The sequence below is a fragment of the Cetorhinus maximus genome, chromosome 8 (assembly GCF_964194155.1).
Source record: "Cetorhinus maximus chromosome 8, sCetMax3.hap1.1, whole genome shotgun sequence".
NCBI classification, from domain to species: domain Eukaryota; kingdom Metazoa; phylum Chordata; class Chondrichthyes; order Lamniformes; family Cetorhinidae; genus Cetorhinus; species Cetorhinus maximus.
In genome coordinates, this window is record NC_135886.1 from 34,911,699 (window position 1) to 34,931,478 (window position 19,780).

Consider the following 19,780-nt stretch of genomic DNA (forward strand, 5'->3'; position numbering starts at 1 on the left):
GAATCATTGGAAACTAAGGGAGTCAAGGGATGTGGAGATAGCACAGGAAATTGGAGTTGATGTAAATGTTCAGCAATGAACTTATTTTACAGTGGAGCAGGCTCGATGGGTTATGTGGCTTACTAATATTTCTTATGTTCTAAATTCCTTCACTTTTCGAGCTCCCTGTCCTCCTTTCAGGTCCTCCTATATATCACCTCAATGCCTCCTTCTTTGGCTCAGCATTTCTTTTCTGAATTCCTGAAGCGCCTTCGGGTGATTTGACTAAATAAAGGTGTTACACGAGTGCAGGGTGTTGTTAAATCTAATAAATACTCACCACCAGTACTGCTATGGATTACTGGTATTCCGCAACATTAATTTTAACACAGATCTTGCTTTCAACATAAAATAGCTCCAATAAGTTGATTTCCTGCCTGGCAATTGAGGCCACAGTAATTTAACTCAGGTTTCCTGACACTATCGTGTTTGGTTTTGAAGTCACATTGGTAGGGTTTAAGTTACTTACACACAGAGCGTCTGAATATACCAGAGCTATTGGGTTTACTAAAATCAGTGGTTAGGATCAGTACTTTTGCTATCCATTTCTAAACGTTTAGACTTTTCTTTCTTGGCTGAACAATTATTTAGCAAACTGCATGTGGTTAAATAACATCCACATATGACTAACAACTTGTTGGATATTTAAAATAAATTAACAACTACAGTCTTCCTTACCCTCTCACTCTATGGGTAGGTTTGTCGGGTCGTTGATGGGCGGGCCCCGGGAAACGGCTCACTGCCCGCGATCGGCCGCCGACTGCGCTTTCATGCTGGCTGGCCAATTAACGGCGCGTGAAACGCGTGCTGAAAGGCTCAGCACTGCCGGGGTGAGGGGCGGGAGGAAGGTGAGCGCTGAAGTCAGCACGGGCGCAGTAGAGCACGCAATGAAAGCTCCCTGAAGGCAGAGAGCCGCCTCAGGGAGCTGAAGAATTTTAAACCCTTAAATAAAGATTTTAAAATACTGGAAAAAATTTCCACCCATAAAGGTCACTCACCTAAGAATGTGGATGATAAAAATTCTGCCCAAACGTTATTATTTTAAAAAATTATTATTGGAAACCTCAACCCGCCCTTCGATGAAGTTTCCTCAAAAATCCAAAGGCCGCCTGGCCAATCTGCCCGCCCCACCCCCAAACCGTAACGTTGGATGGGCAGTGGAAAATAGTGGTTAATTAATTGATTAATGGGCTTAATAGGCCTCTTAATTGGCGATGGGCGTGCTGCCAATTTTTGCGCGCGCCCGCAGACCGAAATATCATGCGAGTGCGTGACGATACTGACGTCATCACGCGCTATTTTACACTCGATGGCTCGGGCACACACCTGCCCGCCCGCAGGACGTAAAATTCTGCCCTGTAAGTTCTGCTTCAAAACTTAAAAAAATGTTCATCCTTGTTGTCAAAACCCTCTGTGGCCTCACCCCTCTGTACCTCTGTAGCCTTTCCAGCCATACAACCCTCTGAGGCTATCTGTGTTGCCTCTTGCATATCGCCAATTTTAATTGCTCCGCCATTGGTGGCCATGGCATCAATTGTTGAGCCCTGATCTCTGAAATTCTCTTCCTAAATCTCTCCGATTCTCAAAGTTTCGTTCCTCCTTTAAGAGGCTCCTTAAAATCTCTACCTAATCAAGCTGTTGATCATCTGTCCATAAATCTCCATTTGTGGTTCAGTGTCAAATGTCCTTTGATATATTCCTGTGAAGTATGTTCGAATGTTATACTGTGTTAAAGGTGCTTTTTAAATGCATGTTGTTGCTGTTGTCATACAAAGTAACAAGTTGGACAATGAAGCCACAAATACTTATAAAAGAAAACAATTCAAAAGTTCTCAGTAAAGGATTTAACAGTTTGTCTCTCACAAAACAGAAAGCAGGATATGATGGAAGATTAGAAATTCATCAAAAGTTATTATAAATATTGCACTGAAGATTCCAATATAGACTGAAAATATCCTTTTCCTTAAATCTCTAAAAAGCAATCTTATGTCAAATTGCCTGAACTACTCGAAGCGGTGATTAAAATGATAAATGTTTGCTGCGTCAATACAGAATTTCCGAAAAAAAAGTTCTGGAGAGCTAACTTATTGTACTGAGTCAATAGTAATGAATCAAACTGAAACACGCTTTAGTTTTTATATTAACAACAAATGTTTAAAGAAGTGAAGAATGTATCTTGATTGTTGCCAGATACAATGAAACCATCAGAGATGTGCCACATTACTTTGGAAAAAGGATTAAAAAATATAGGTAACTTGCCAGTCTAGATTTTAGAGCTTGGATTTATTCTATCATAAATTAAGTTTTATTTCCGAAGTTACAATCATGGCAGATGGAATATTCTGCAAGACCACATGTACAGTTCTATGGTACCTAATGATTTAAAGTGTATTAAACACCCTTTCTCTCAAGAGCTATGAGAATTTTTTTTTAAATTTAAAATATACTCATTATACAGCTGTTTTTCTGTCTCCTCTGGGAACATCTGCTGATCAAAAGAACCAAAAGGATTGCCTTATGACTAAGTACTATGGAAATGAGTGAAGGTTTACTTAGCTAACAACAGAAGTGAGTTATGGGAAAGCTGCATTTATCCTGGGCACACTCCCTCTGGGATAGAAAAAGAGATTTAAGTTTGCTGGACCTATCTTTGGCTCTCCTACTTAAATGGTTCTGTAATTGTTTTTCTGAAGTGAATACGTCTTTATCAGTTGTGGCTTAAGTTTGAAAAGTCACTCTGTGCTATTAGCTAATGTACAGTAACCGAATCTGTTCATGCACAGAAAGCAGGTTAAAAAAGTCTTTTATTCTCTATCCATTTTAAAGGTCTCTTGATCAAAGAGCTGGAAGCTTCTAGATTTCAGGATCTGAAAGCTATTTTCTTCGAATCATTCTTTCATCTTTTCCTTTTCCTTTTGTTTCTTTGCATTTTTATTGCCTTCTTAACCGTACAGTAGTTTGTTTTCTTTGCCTATCTTAACTCTGTTTACCATTAAAACATGTACTGGAGTGAAAAAAAGACAAACTCCTTATGCAAATTGCTACAGTCAAGGGTCCAGCGGAAAAAAGTAGCTGCTTAGAAGTTGCTATTTTTTGCCAGTCAAATTGTTTCTCCTTCCTGTGATGGGCTACAATTTCAGAGGTGCCAGTCACCCTCCTATATCTTATCCAAGAGGGTATTCTTCACTCCTGAGCTTAATGGGTGCACTTTCTACCAAGCTTAATCTTTGAAGAGTTTTGGATTCACATGAATGAATGTTAGCAATTGAGGGAACAGGTTGTTGTGAAGCAGTTAATTGTCCTTAAAGGAAGTCCTCTGAAATGGAGCAATTGGTATTTTTCATAATGACTGCAATTGCTAAGACCATGCTCACTTAAAGTGCCTTGAATTATCCTTTTGAAAAATATGCAGCCAAGTCGAGATCCTAAAACAGCCAGCGGGCAGGTAATTCTAGGGTAAAGATAGCTATATGGAGCTGGGCCACAGATCTCATCGAATGGCAGAACAGGCTCGGAGGGTTACATGGCCTATTCCTTTTCCTAAATTCCCAATCTTCACAGACCCAGTGCAGAAACAGATTGGAGTGCTAAGAGCTGCATTTTGAATTTCTCCAGCTTCGTCCACTATAATTCAAAATAAGCTATCACATGGGGGGTACTTTTCTCCCCGTCGGTGGTTGAGGGGGGGGGTTGAGTGGGAGCGGGCGTGGGAGGGTGCTCAGCTGATTGCCACCCGCGATTGGCTGCGTGCAGCCATTTTATGTGGGTGGGCCTTAGTGATGCGCATCTGGAAGCGCTGAGCGCTCCCAGTGTGGGCAGAGGGAGTAGGCTGAGTCGGGGCCTGCGCATGCACCCAAAAGAGCACAGAAATCCCCCTGAGGCACAGAGCTGCGGCGACTCCAGCACGCGCCCGCCAAACTCAAGACCTGAATGACGCGTGGGATGACACTGCGCGTCATTTTACATGTCGGTGAGCAGGCTCCACCCCAGCTTGCTGACCTGAAGATTCTGGCCATGGAGTTGATAATGTCAAGGTGTCGCAATGTGCTTAGAAACAGGAGATACTGTTTTATAATGATTTCTAGGATCATACAGCTGGAAATTATAATATGGAGACATTTCCTGTCCTTTCTCTAAACTACTCACCCTTGTATGTGCTCTGTTTTATGTAAAGCTGTTGGAAAATACTTTTTTCAAATTAATACTGAAGATATAAGATGAAAAATGTAAAAGCTAATGTTAAAAATAATAGTGCAGATTACTAATTGCCTAGAGACAAGGTCTCTCTCTCTCTCCATGTAGTGTCCTCAGTGTCTGAGGATTACTAATCATGGATCTCCACACATCTCTTTGCCGTGATATCACAAAGGGGCAAGGAGAAGAGGCAGATCCCAAAAACTAGCTCAACCAGCTTGGGGACTGAACTCACAATGTTGGCGCTATCAAGTAAAACTACCCTCCCGTAGAAATCAGGAGGGTGGGCAGTTAAAATCATCCCAGTCACTTACTTGCCCAGGAGGAGCTGGGAGCTGACCTGTCACAAAATTTCTACTTTAATTACTGAAGACACTTGCTCCAAACAGGCTGGGACCTTTTCAACATGTGCATGCTGAGTCTTGATGATGCCATTGTGACTTGAATATTCATCAGGTGGTTTGAGCCAGAAGCAGCAGTGAGCTTCCCACCAAGCCAACCCAATGAGGAAGGGGAGTGAGTGACAAAGAGGGCCAAAAAGATGTTTGCATTTCTTTTTTACTTTTCCTCAGAACAGCTTCAGCCTGCTCTGCCGCCATTGTGCTTCCACCATGGGGCCCGATAGCTGATCCCCCCGCTCCGTGGTCACAGCGGGTAACCTCCAGGTCACGCAAGTTTCTGCCACTTCTCTCAAACTTCTGCCTGAGAGAGGTGGAACGTTGGCCAGCAGCATTTCAATAAGACCCAGAAAGTTAAAATTATTTGGGCCTCTTTTTTGCCGCATGAGTTTTGTACTGAGTTAAACTGAAATGATGCAAATAGAGAGTAAATTCAGACAGGGTGTAAAATGGATAACTGACCTAATACTGTCAGGTACAATCAGGTAGAAAAGGTTAAAATTAGCCCACCCTCGAAAATCACTTTCCAAAAACTGACTCACAGTTAAATTTGGGTCAGCCATACCATCAAATAACTTCTTCAAAAAGAGCTTACATTGTCCCTAAATATCCAAAGTTGGTTCAGTGGAATTAGATTTGTGCAATGATTTGATAATGGACTGACGTTTCAAAATGTGCTTGAAACCAGGCCCAATCTGTAACTTAACAAAAGAATATAAAAGCCATTGCTTCAAGACTGCCAACATCCCATCAATTTTACATAACATCAAAGGTACTTTTCAAACAATTGTAGATGTAGTCAATATAAGAAATGTAGAATTAATTTCTAGTTGATGGCCTGACTCCAGCGACATTATTGGCATTTCCTATTAATATACTACAGAAGCATGAGGCTGGCCTTTCTGACATTGATTCAGGCAGTGGAAATTCATAGAATAGGAATTAAAGTTGCAAAACAAAATGAGGAGCCTCTCAGATTACCTGGAATTTTGCTCATTGCAATGAACATAAAGTGAATAGATGCATATTTTCAATAGTTTTTAATGAACATGAGCTTTTAATGACTCTCACATCCCTAATATTGGAAGAACATTAGAGGGCCTTAGAAAATGGAAACTGAATTTGGGTCCTTTTGAGGGGTTAGCTAATCAACAAAGTTTGGTGTTTTGTCGCATTTAAATTCTGCCCCAAATTCCAACCGACGTTGCAGAGAGGGAAAAGAGGATAAGCCCTGTACTCATCCTTCCATGGGCCATGTCTGAATAGATTCCTGGGCTACTCCAGAAATCCCACATGTTACTTTCTTTTAAGGCCTCAATAGAATTCTTGAAGAGGTGACAGGAATTTTATTGAGGCCCCTACATGGGCTCCAGAAGTGTCAAAGACAAAGGACAAAATTGTAAACTGATTACAGCAGGACCGACAGTGAGTGACGGTGGGGGGGGGGAAATTCAGCCCATTGGAACACCACCACCTGGAATTTCCCGTCCAAGCCACTCACCATCCTGACTTGGAAATATATTGCTGGTTCTTCACTGTTGCTGGGTCAAAATCCTGGAACTCCCTCCCTAACAGTGGGTGGCCCTACACCACAGGGACTGCAGCGGTTCAAGAAGGCAGCTCACCACCACCTTCTCAAAGGCAATTAGGGATGGGCCATCGATGCTGGCCTAGCCAGCGGCACCCACATCCCATAAATGAATTTTAAAAAAATCTATGATCTGCACAAGATGACCTGGAGTTGAGAAGGAGTGCAATTTTTGCTACATATTTCAAAATCTTGCTTTATTGAACGTAATTTTTATGTCACTGCTGCAGCGTCATTGAGTTAAACTAGCCTGTGGTATACATCTTTATAGTATTGAGACTTTAACTGCTCTGTAGCATTCATTGTTCAACCTGCTGAATTGCGCAAATGATCTGTGAATAGCGAAGTCAAGGTATGTCTTACATACCTCTATAATCTGCAGTTTAACTGACTAAAAGAACACAACCTTGCTTTGTTTTGAAAAACAAAGGACATCCTTATACATCCTGATCCAAGTGTTAATCGAAATATGTCATTTTCAAACAGAGTCTTACTACAAGGCATGAACTCCAATGTAAAAATATTTTGCCCTTGTCCCTAAGAAGTGTAGTGTCAACTGTTAGGCGCACAGGCACCAGCGCCTATGTAGCTATTTCATTGTTTTAAAACTTTTCATGGTCAACATTATTAGCTCCTAACAGGATTAATTTTACTAGATAGAAGTCCAATAAAGAGTTTTAGCTGTGACCAAGGTGAAAGTTGGTTAAAATATAATAATATCTGTAATAAAAGGTTTGATGCAACAAGGTTTATTCATAGCTCACATCACAAGTACACTTTTCTTGATTCTTTTGCTTAATAACATTTATAATGGCCGGAGTTTTCTGGCCCCTTCCTCCAGCGGGATGTTTTGGTCTTGCTGGAGGCAACGGACATTTGAATGGCCCAGCATATTTTCTGGCCCCAAATCCGCCATCACAGGGCTGGAAAGTTCCGCCCAAAAACTATTAACTCTGTTCACATTAAACAGTTTGCTTACATAACAACAGCAGGTGTAATTCAGAACTAACATTGCATAAAACATTTTCAGATGCTTTAACGTGATATATGAATATACAAAGGCAAATATTAGCATGGTCCTCTGATCTACTGCAATGGATACTGAATTCTGTCCTCCGTTCAACACCTCAAGGTTGAATCTGGCTGAAGATTTCAAAAGATAAATGTGAATATTTGTGCTCTTTATAGTAATACATGTTTTGGTGTGACCTGAACTATTAATACTTACAGGACTTTCAGATTGTAGAGGCCAGCAAAAGCATGCATAGGGATCTGTGCAAGGTGATTTCCAGACAGCCGACTGTAAGAGAAACAAAAACATATTGCCATGTGGAATTACTCTAGGTAAAACAATCCACCATGAAAATAGCCAATTGATAGCAATGGAAACACAATTTGCATTGCCAGATATGCAATACTAGGAACAGGCTGCAAGTTAACCTTAACCAGATTACAACAAAATTTCATAATATTTTGATAAATGTAAAGTACATATATACTATTACATAACTAATAAATACTGATGCCTATTCACGATTGGAGACATTTTAGAATACCCAGGTGAAGTAAAGAACCCCAAATCTTCTTCACTTATTTTGAGGTCCACTATAAAAAAATTACATTTGATTTTTGGTGAGGTGAGGGAATTTTAAATCAGTGTCTTAAAATGTAATGCCTACTCTATAAAAGCACAGCATCTTGAATCAATATTTTCCTGAAGATGCCCTTTTTATGTAGCTCTCAGTAAATTCTTCTTCAATGTTATATCACCATGAAAATAAGAAAGGGTTTTTACTCTTTTGCAATCTCTTGAGTTTCTGTAACCAAAAAGCAATTGTACGAGTCTGAACTAATTTAAATTACTACAGATCACCTTAACAGTTCAGATAAAGTTCAGAACATGGACAGTTTCATCAGTTACAATGGAGCATCATTGAAGGCTTTCAAGATCAGCAGTGGGGTAAAGCAGGGCAGTGTCCTGGTACCAACTCTATTTGGGAAATTCATATCTCTTTTTAAAAGTTATTTGTCTCTACGGAGATCCTAATATGTTCAAAGTAACATTTTCAATGTGCTAAAATGAACAACTTAAAATTCACATACTGCACTACATTCAAAGCACCAAAAGGACTTGTACTTCTTGTATTCTAATGTTCAAATAGGACAACTGTGAAATGACATGTTGCTGTGGTAGAGTTCAGCTTACTTTCAGCATGGAAACAAAACTGAAGAATGGACATGATTTCAGTATTTAAAATTATGGGGAATGTAGATAAAGTGTCAACTCTTTCTACTAAACCAAGGGAGCAGATGTTCAGATTTTAAAACTTCAGGTACACTACTATAGTATTCGTGCCAATGCTAAGAAGTAGTAATGTCAACCAGGAGTCAGGGCTCAGACTCACTCTGGAATGAAATGGATGGAGATTCCATCTTCCAACGTTACAATATTCGTGTAAATGCAACATATTAAAAAATTATGAATTCAAACCAAAGGCTAAATTAATATCTGCAGTAGTAAAACACATACAAATGTGTTGACTGTTTCCCAAATGTATCAGTCAGACTACTTAACCAGAAAGATGCACTGAATTAGGATTAGAGTAATATAAAGGATCACCCATTCAATTTGCTGGAAAATGATTCAAATCGGATGTTACTAAGCTACCTAGATGCAGTGCTTTGAGTAAGGCTAATTGTAGAGCCCCAACCCCTGCACCAACTGAGGCCAGCTAACTCAGTACAGAGGGTGGGAATGAAAACTGGGACCTCCGACTCTGTATGGCTTAGCACATCAGGCAATACTTTAGCCACTAGCTCATTAGGAGAGCTTATCTGCAAATTCTAATTAAAACAACAGGAACGCAGAGACAGGACTGGTATCATGGGCATTTATCTTAATAACATAAGGGATTCTCTTCAGATGACATGTTATTACAAAGAGATTCATATAGCAACATCTTGCTTTAAATATGTTTCTTCTCCAAAGAGTTTCCAGAAAATGGTAATTAAAAACAGCTCTGATAATAGCTCAAATTGCACTGACGCCAGAATATTATCTTCTGTGCTTCTACAAAATAAAAGTCCTGTAAAAAAGGATTTCACACTTCACCCAAATGATATGGAAAAAACTACTACACTCTAAATTTGACTGTCTGACTTCCCATCACAAAAAACACAAGAGATTTTGTCAAAGTCACTGCTTTATGTTGATTTTCTCATCTGCTTCTCACCCCGCCTGTAAAAACTGTTTATTTCAAGGCTATCAGGAATAATTTGTCTTCGCTGTTCTATGTCACACAGTGAAATATTTGTTCAACAATGTATGCCAACATGTCACTTTCATTAACAGCACTGCTGTAGGCCACAATACCATAGAACTTTAATTCCCACTTCACGTCACTAACAACGAACAATAATTAGGCAAGTCTCCAGTGAGGATAAATTCACAGTGGCTTAACTCTTTGCAACACTTGGAATTATTTCTCTGTCTTTTATTTGATGTAAAAGTAGAAAAAATGCAAAATAAAATGTCCAAAGATATTGCATCTCAGCACTTGCAACTCACCCCATGCAATTCAGTTTATTTTCCACTCTTGGGATATGAGGTGGGGAGGTGGGTGGGTGGTGGGTAGGCGGAGCGAGAGTGCAGAATTGGGAGGGGGAAGGTCGGGGTGGGGGGGGGGGGTGGCGGGGGGGTGAACTACCCGTCATCTTACACGATTAAGTCAGGGGCAGGGAATGTCAAGGATGGCCTTCCTGCCTGGAGACCAATTGAGGCCCTTAATTGGCCATTTAGTGGGCCTCAGCTTGCTGTTGCTGGTATTCTGGGGGTTGGTGGGGGTGCGGGGGGGAGAGGAGGTAATGCCATATGGGAAAGCCACCTAGTTAAAGCTGGTGGGCTCCCTGTGAGCCATGTTGGAGGGTTGCCCTCCTGATTGGGCACCCTATGGGTACATGAAGGGCTGCCTTGGCTGAAAGACCTCCCATCCGCCCTCATGACCAATCCTGCCCACTTCCTCTCGCAGGGGCCTGCCTGACTCACCTGGACCAACCCAACAAGCTCTCCCCTGATGCCAGGGACTCTTCCATCCTGGCTGGTCCAGACCTACTGCAGTACAAGCAAAGGCCACCAATTGGCCCGCAGCTCTTGCAGGTGGGACCTCCATCCTTAAAGGTGCCAGTTAACTGCCTGATTGCCACTGAATTCTATCGGGGTGTTTCTGAAAATGGTTATGGCGGGTTTACCTCTAGCTTTCCGTCTGGTGACGAGGCCACCACCATGGCTATTAGATTTAGCCATCAGTGTTTCCAAGTATTCTCAGATCCTTACTAATGTGTGTTCATTAATCTCAAATTCACATGGTCCTTCTGGACTTTTCCAAGTCAGGCACACATGAGCACTAAAGGAGCACAAATTTCATATCCTACTTTCTGTTTTTTTTCCCAAAATGATCTACAGTTCTATCAAAGTTCTGTGTTTTTCATGGGCTATAAACATGATTTGTCCATTGTGTATAATGACAGTTCTCCTGCTGCATTCCAGAATCATGTGACAATGTCGAAGTCCGATGAAGTTCCTAAAGATTAACTATTGACCAAATTTGTGACAAATTGGTGACTGGGATCAACTATAAATGATATATTGTGTAACATTGGTTATACTTTTCCACTTGAAAGCTTACAAAAAAACAACAAATGATCTTCTTCTAGAGGCCTCCTGCACAATGGAACCCATATTTTCTTTCATGTAAAGTACTGGAAACACAGAACAGGACTTTCCATTATCTGAACAAAATGTTTCAATTTCAATTGCAAACCATTTTGGAAAATAATACTTCATGTCATTTTTTTAAGTGCATTTAGAAGTTAAGAAATATTCTTTAAGTATAACACTGGGCTGGCAATGATTGAGTTCTCTATTTTGTTCTATTTCAGGGAGTTGTTGTTGATTTCAACTGGGGCATACTTTGGTTCATTTGCTAACGTGGCTGTCCGAAAAGTTTAAGAAATTTAACGAAGGAACTGTGGTGGGGATGGGGTGGGGTGGAAATGAGGAGAAATGGTTATATGCAGTGACTTCTTATGATCTGGACTACACTGGCTAAAAGAATGGTGGAAGTAGATTCAATTTTAACTTTCAAAGGAAAATTAAATATATACTCTGAAAGGAAACAATTGCAGCGCTATATAGAAAGAGTAGTGGAGTGGGACTAATTGGATAGCTCTTTAAGAATCAGCCCAGGCATGATGGGCCAGATGGCTTCGTTCTGAGTGGTATGGTACAATAAAAAACATTGAAGCCAAATACAGCTTTTATAGCCCCCTTTAGCTACTTAAAAACAATGTAGGATACAGGCCTTCAAAGGCAATGTTTCCTTTCACATTCCTCAGCATCTTTCACCTTGGTAGGCTACCAACTAACAATTCAAAATATAAGTATAGAACAATATATTTACACCACAACTTGCTTTTTAAGCTGTAAGTATGGGGTTGGTGAGATTCAAAATATAAATCTATATTTTTATTGACAATTTGTCTAGCATAGTCTTTAAGTATATCACAATAGGTGCAAAAGCCACACTTCTATGAGTGCAATCCAATGATTGAGAGATCACTTTCATAACTGAGTGAATTATGATTGATACTGGGGTGAGTGCCCAGCTGTTTTATCTCACTAGGCACTAGCTTAGGAAGCAATGCAAAATAGTGGCTCCAACTGAGGTGGGGTTAGCACTTAGAGCATAAAACTTTTAGAGACAATTTACTTTCAAATGGAGAAATAAGGCCATTTGAGGATAAGAATACTTTATTCCGAGATATATCTTAAATGTGTGTGGAACTGGTGGCAGAGATAAAAAAGGATACATTTCTCAATCCCTCCTTTGCTAAATATAATTCTGCGCAATGCACACATTTATCTCCTTTCCTTTAGTGAAGCCGTGCTCTCCAATATTTCACAGTATGTACACTAACATACTGTGATGTCACTTCTTTATTTAGGAATCTTGGTCTCACTTCACTTTGATGATATTTAATAGAAAGACAGAAAGAACTTGCATTTATATCATGCCTTTCATGATTGACTGAAGTCCAAAAGCACCTTACAAGCAATGATACTGTTGTAATATAGGAAATATGGCAGTCAATCTGTGCACAGCAAGGTCCCACAAACAGCAATATGAGAAAATAGCCAGGTAATCTGTTTTAATGACTTTGGTTGAGAGCTAAATATTGGCCAGGCCACCTGGAAGACCACCCCTGTTCTTCTTTGAAATAGACCCAATGGTATATTTTGAGCCATCTGCAAGGGCTTACAGAAACTCCATTTAACATCTCATCCAAAAGACGGTACCTCCGACAGTGCAGTGCTTCCTCAATGCTGCACTGAAGAGTTAGCTGGATTATGTGCTCAAGTTTCTGGGGTAAGATTTGAATCCACAACCTTTTGACTCAGACACTGAACCAAGGCTAACACCAGTTCCTGAGAAAAATAGTATAGGCTATTGTAAAGAGCTTTTGTACAGTAGCAGAAATCAATAATGTGACTTGACTATCCAGTAACTAATCCAACAACCATCCTGTATGCTACAAGCTCTGTCTTCGGTACTACAGTGTATCATAAATATGAGGTAAAATTGTGATTTTTTTTTCAAAATACAATTTCAAAATTGTTTCCTTCATTGTAGTTTTAGTATCTTATGGCCAATGGTTGTGTTCAGCAGAGCATACGTATTTTAGACTGGCAAAATTAGTCTATATGGAAAATGAATACTCAATGAAGCGAATAAACAGACTTGAAACTGCAGTTGATTACCACATGTGTTTGTTTTCAACAAGAGCAACTGGGATCAATTTTATGAATAAAATATGGCAGGAAAGAACAGGCATAACTACCAAGGAAATTTTCAATTGGACAAGACAATTTGTTAACCAGTAAAACTCTACAATGTTTATTTAATTTAACACTTTTCCTAATTTATTAGTTCTATGGGCATTGGCATTGTTTGAATAAATGTAACTATCAGATTGTCACCCACATGACTTCAGAGTTCTTTAACTCTGAGATAATACACTAATAAAAGTTACGGCACAGTGTGCTGTTTTAGAACTGAGGGCAGATTGCTGGCTAAAGTCCAAGTACAGCAAGTCTCTTCAACAATGTGCTCCCAATCCCAAAGCACCAGAGATATTTTTAAATAATATAATGAATTCAAAAAATCCTACTGATTTAGTGTTAATTAAAATGCTTTTCCTTGTTACACAGTTCCTATGGTCAAAAATGGTTTGGAGTTTGTTCTGTAAGTTGTCCCCTCTGCTCATTACAATTTAAGTAAAGGATCAACAAAGAAATTGTGACCTCAATAAGCCGAGTGATTTTCAGGAGTCTCTTAAGCAAGTTACAGAATAAATATTCGCAGTAAAAGACCTTTGCATCTAAAATGAAATGGGAGCTAGGATCATATAATACCACTTCACAACTATGTGTTGAGAGGTGTTGCAAAAAAAAAATGAAATTAGTATATTAATGAACAAAAATATTTGATTCATTTTGCTAATATATCATGCCAAATAAGATAATTGACATCCCAGGGAGTTAGCAAAGTGAGCAGAGTGACAGAATTCTGTATTGCTCTCACTTACTTATTGAGCAAAGAGTTCAGTGTTGTTCCCTTACTTCTGTCCCTGGAGTTATTTACCTGCAGACGTTCACTCATTGTTTGCTGGAGACTGATTGGGTACCTCAGTTTTCTTTTCCTTCTGTGTAAGCTGAGAGACAATTTCCTAGTTGGTAAGGACTGTCATTCACTACAAAAGCAGCCTCCAAATTCTTTTTGCAGATTGGGTTCACTTGAGGTTTGGGATTTTTAAAATTTTGGTTTTACACACAATTTTACAACACAAGGATCCTGTTTGTGGATGATTCTTCTCAGAAAACAGCTAAAATTCAGCAGCTGTTTTCAATAGATTTTACATTAAGCACAAGCACTTGGAAAGAGCAGACCCTTCATACACATGGTTAAGATTCCACATTGAAAGGATTAAGTATAGCTAATTAACTTGTCATAAAGGACAATGCATCTTATCTAAAAGATTCTTCAATGTTTGTCCAAAGCTTACATTTAATGAGCCCTTAATGGCCAATAAATATCTACGTGGCAGTTTGCTCTTAATTGCGGTTAAAAAAAGTTGTGGAATTGTATAAACTTTGGAACCATTTTTCCTTGAATATCACATCTCTGGGGAACTGCAGCAGGACCCAGACTGCCTAGGTTATAAAACTTTGTCTGTTAAAGGGAGCTTTTTAATGGTTGGTTGAAGAATGAAGGCACTGAAGTAGAAGGGTGGTGGGGGGAAAGTGGGTGTGTCGCACAATCTAATTAATTTCATAGGAAGCATGAAACAAGGTCATCTTTTGGCATGAAGGAGTCAGTTATCAAATTGGTAATGGTAAAGAATTAGAGGACAAGGATCTTTATCATTAAACCACATGCAACATTTTTTTCGATTACCTATATGGAATTTTTGTTTATTCACCAGCTCAAATTTTTAGAAGAGAAAGTCAAATTGTAATAACCTAGAGGGAGGAACTTTGAGGTTTGATTCCGGCTTCACCAAGCCTTGCCAAACATTTATTCATTCACATCAGTATAGAGACGACTCAAGTGTTAGCTCTGATATCACTTGGCTTTCTTTCTGCTCCAATTCACTGACGTAAAAAGAAATCCAAATCCAAACTTTGGATATATGTTCCAAAATATTGAGATCCTAATTGTATTTCAATTCAAGTTTAGATTTCCCATGTGGCTTCTTTTGTGCTTAGATTGAAAGATGCATGTTCCTGTAATGTAATATTTTTACTTGGAAAAATGTATTGATAAATGAATGTAATTTTACAGTTTTTAATGGTTTGTCATAGATACATTTTCAGGTTCACTGGCATCAGTCAGTCCCATAAGCAGCTTCCAAACTCCCTAGGTTTACACTGCCCAGTATCTACTTGCTATGATAGTGATACCCTTGGTACTGCTCTCTCAACACCAATGGGGATGTGGTGGCACAGTGATAATATCAGTCGACTAGTAATCCAGAGGCCCAGGCTAATGACCTGGGGACAGTGGTTCAAATCCCATCATGACAGCTGGTGGAGCTGGAATTCAATCAATAAATCTGGAATTGAAAGCTAGTCTCAGTAATGGTGACCATGACAATGATCATTGACTGTTGTAAAAATCCACCTGGCTAACTCATGTCCTCTAGAATAGGAAAGCTGCTATTCTGACCTGGTCTGGCCTTCATGTGATTCCAGACCCACAGCAATGTGGTTGACTCTTAACTGCCCTCTGAAATGGCCTAGCAAGCCACCCAGTTTAAGAGCAATTTGGGTTGGCAACAACTGCTGGTCTTATCAGCTGTTGCATTTTCATGATGATATAAAGTCTCCAATCGCTCAGAAGGGATTGGGTAAACATGTTGTGGATTAAGTTATTTAGACTAGTCACATAAGAACATTTATACAAAGGTAGATAGCTTGAAGACATCAGCAGCAGAGCTGTGTGTGCTGTGTTCTGCTCACAGGTCAAAGTGAAACTGAGACTGGATCACATGACAAACATCCCTTCTAGTGATGGCATGCTGATATTCCTTATTTTTGTTTCAGATTTCCAGCATCCGCAGTATTTTGCTTTTAGCTTTGACCTTTCTTTTTTTGTGCTCATTTTGTTTTTATTATATTTTCAGACAATCTGAGACTCAATATCCAGAAGGGCATCCAATCTAGAGAAGAGAGCTGCTATCAGCAACTGCTTGTTTCCACATTGACTGACGATCCTGACAAATGCTTCCATTACCTGGTGACAATTAAATACTTTTGATGGTTTAATGCCTGGTCTGAAAGCACCTTCTAATGAAAAAAAAATCCTGAGTGTCCTTCTGTCCATTTTTTTAAAATTGCCCTGTACTCATGACCAGAGGCCTATGCCAGATAACCCCTGAAGGGCATCGAAACTAGGGAATTACCGGCACAATGGATGTGAGGTGTTCACTGATTGCTGAGACAGGCTGACAAATTGTTTTCTGCCTAAAATTTCAGATTAAGCTTTCCAGATTGTAAAACTCAATTTGCAGAAACTGCCCCCCCTCCCCCCCCCCCGCCCCCATCATCATATAATTTGAGTTGTGTTGTACTGTGAGATTTTTTAAATGTTCATTTTGCATCCCACTCGGCATTAAAATTATTGACATTCTACTTTACCAAATACTCCACTTCATGGTGTGGCCATATTTTGTACCCATCTTATCCAGTTAAATGATCTAAATTTGGACTTGCTTTCTTCAGCTTAGTTGGTTGAGCACTGTATTTGGCGCCAGAAAAAAATAAATCTCAGTAGGATTCCCATAGTCTTTCATCCTTCTAAGGATGATGAAGCGAACACTACTTCATAGGATGTAGAAATAAAATGGAGACTCCAAGGGCTGAGCAGTGTCTGTCGCACTGTTGGAGTACCACCTTGCTGCTTGGCAATGTATCAGTGCCACACCCAAAAGGCTTTTCATTCCGAAAGGAGACTGACCTCTGCAGATTTTTTTTTAATATTGCTTCACAGGATGTGGGCTTCACTGGCTGGGACAGCATTTATTGCCCATCCCTAGTTGCCCTTGAGAAGGTAGTAGTGAGCTGCCTTCTTGAACCACTGCAGTCCTTGTGGTGTAGGCACACCCACAGTGTTGTTAGGGAGGGAGTTCCAGGGTTTTGACCCAGCAACAGTGAAGTGATAATCTCTGCCTTGACATATTGAATTATATATATTTTGAAAACATGAGAGAAAAGCTCTTTCAAGCTTTCATTAATAATTGTTTTATTTTGTTTAACTTCCACTGTGTCTGACCACAACTATCTACAACCTGTTATTTGCCAATCCAGACGATTTGAGAGCAAGTATTATTGTCTGCAAGCTTTTGTCATCACCTTTGACAAGGGATTAATCTAATTTGGTGAGTCCCAATTCATATAGCCTACTTCCTTTTAAATGAATACCTATTAAATGTGTGCCTAATTTAACCAGATATTTTGTAAAAACCAACCTTGCCTCTGTTGATGAGAATCTGTTCTATAGTGCACAATAGGAAGTATAATCAAACCTAACATATTGTAGTATATGACCTCAAGGTATACTTAAACAGCACAACAATGGAATATTCACACTTCACTAAAGATTACTAGGCACAGTAAACTTTATGTTATCCAGCACTGCAACAACCAGAATGCTTTATTAACTGGAATTTCTGAAATCCCCCAATCCACGCCAGTTCCAGCTTTTAAAAAAAAAAGTCAACCATAAACTCACGAAGCTGCCCAAAGGTTGGAAGCAGCAGTTACCCCCTCGGAGTGAAACTGACAGCTCATTTTCTTATATAGCCGGCCTGAAGGTTGGAAACGAAGGACAGAATCTTCCAGTCCCGCCAGCAGCTGGAATCGTAGTCGGCTGGGGCACTTAATTTGGCCGGAGGCAAAAAAATCTGTTTCCCGACGGTGTGATGAACTGTGTGAAATTTGTTCCCCCTGACTTTCAAGGCAGGTAAAAGGCGGGTCGAGTTTCCCGCTGAACAATGTCGAGAACTCAATTTGCATGTATTAGCATCGCATGCATGCTCATTAAAAGGCCTTCTCACCGGAATTAATTTCGCCCTCCAAATTAACTTCCTCTCAGCGAGAATTTAGAACGATGGTATATAAGTGATGTGCACCTGGCGAGTTTCACTCTTCCACGACTTTGAGGTCAGTAGATGCTGCTCTTGCCTTCTTGGGTCCTCACATAACTTCAGTCATATCAAGTGCCAGTAGCAGAAGCTGTGCCAAGGCTGGGCACGGGAGGCAGGCTACATGGGGGAAGGAGCGGTGGGGTCAGTGGTGTTGATGGTGAGGTCCTGGGGTGGGTAAACTCAGGTTACTGGTGATAGGATGGAACAGTCAGTCATGGTTAGATGGGAGGGTGGGATGCAGTGACTGGCAGGTCCAAGGGTGAGAGTTTGGTAAGTGAAGGTCTCATGGTGGCGGAGTGGTCACGGAGGGGGATAATAGCAGGGCAGGGTCAGGATGGGCATGGGGATGGTGACAGATTTTGGCTCTGTGGCGAGGGAAGGCGTGTGGAGGTGGGTCGTGATAGGGTCCAGGGTAACAGGAGGGAGGATCAAAAGTGACAGAGGGGAGAAGAGTGGTGATATTGGGTGGGTCAAGGGTGATGGAGGGAAGTTGGTGGGTGACAGAGGAAGGGTAGAAGGTGGTGGATCGAGTCTGGAATGTGACGCGCACCATGTTTAAAATCTGACCTTGACCACACAGTTAGTCAGACAGCGAAATCCTGCGGAGTGGGAGGAGGGTCTTTTCGGGTGATGGAGTTCAAGGTCAGTATATGTGGCCAACTAAAGGGTCACCCTAATAATTATGAAGCAACTGGATGTGAACCATGCTCAGTTGTGTTCTCTTCTCTATGGTGAAGCTTACTTGGTAGCAGGTTTGTTCCTGACTCATGGGTCTCATGACATTGAGATCCCAGCAAGGTGTGGAGCTGCCATTCATTCTGTGCCATTTACCATCTGCCGCAGTGAGGGAAATGGATGCCTCCAAGGTGGACGTCAGCCGAACTGCGACTCCAAACCTCCATTCCCCCAGGTGAATAACCATGGCTGATAAGGACTCATTTGGTTAGTCTTTCTGTGTTGCTGAGGCAATGTCTCCATGCTCAGTAATGAATGAACAGGAGGAACACCCACCTCTGGTCCTCTACAATGTCTTTCTTCTGGAAGGGGTGGGGTGGAGTTGGCATGCCTAGACAGAGGCCAGGTGAAGGGCTTAGCACTTGCCTGCTGCCTTTGAGATGGAGGGAAACTTGTAAAGGACATACCCACTCAATATATCACTTCAATTTGTTCACACGTCCACTGAGGTATCAATGATGCAAGCTGCAGGCAACCCTACCTTGGTAATGGCTCTCACGCAGATGAGGAGAAGGAGGGCCCATTGCAGGTTGGCACAGGGCCAGGAGGAGCAAGAACCTGAACAGTAAGAGGCAGTGGGGCCTCTACTAGGTCAAGATGCTGGTGAACATGGTCCACTACAACGGCGAGCATTGGCCGACCATTAGTGTATTGCCGGTGGTGCTGTTATCTAAAAATGAGTGAAAGGCAATGCTGGAGGCACCCTCCTATGTCCCGGGATGAGGTTGCTTACATCTGCCAGTTTCTCCAGGTGATCTGTGACCGCAAGGCCTCTGGAGGAGTATTCTGGAGCTCCTGGCCTGCAAATTTGTGAATGTCTGTCCAGGTGCCCTTTAAATATGGTTCCAGGACATTCAACCCCAGGAGGTAGTGGTAGGGTGGGCTGGAAGTCACTGAGCGCCTCACAGATGCAAACCTAATGAGCTGAACAGTGGAAGATCGCACAGGTTCAGCCATCCTGCCACTCAGCAGGAATCACGCCGGCTTTCCCACTGCCACCACACTTAGACTCCAGATCGGAAGATTCCACCCAAAGAATCAAATGGTGGGTTTCTGAAATCCC

At 40.9% G+C, this 19,780-nt stretch overlaps 1 protein-coding gene across 2 annotated transcripts in view; it reads right to left on the reverse strand.

Moving 5' to 3' along the window:
* lgr6 (leucine-rich repeat containing G protein-coupled receptor 6) overlaps positions 1 to 19,780 on the reverse strand; it is a 272,548-nt gene that overhangs the window by 122,636 nt on the left and 130,132 nt on the right. The window contains exons 1-2 of one of the 2 annotated variants that reach the window (XM_078546678.1): positions 13,864 to 13,993; positions 7,448 to 7,519 (exon numbers count right to left, since the gene is read on the reverse strand). In XM_078546678.1, the coding sequence (XP_078402804.1) occupies positions 7,448 to 7,519; positions 13,864 to 13,937 (146 nt within the window). In that variant the 5' untranslated portion in view covers positions 13,938 to 13,993. Of the gene's footprint in view, positions 1 to 7,447; positions 7,520 to 13,863; positions 13,994 to 19,780 lie in introns of those variants that run through there. The other variant, XM_078546677.1, reaches the window with a different exon arrangement.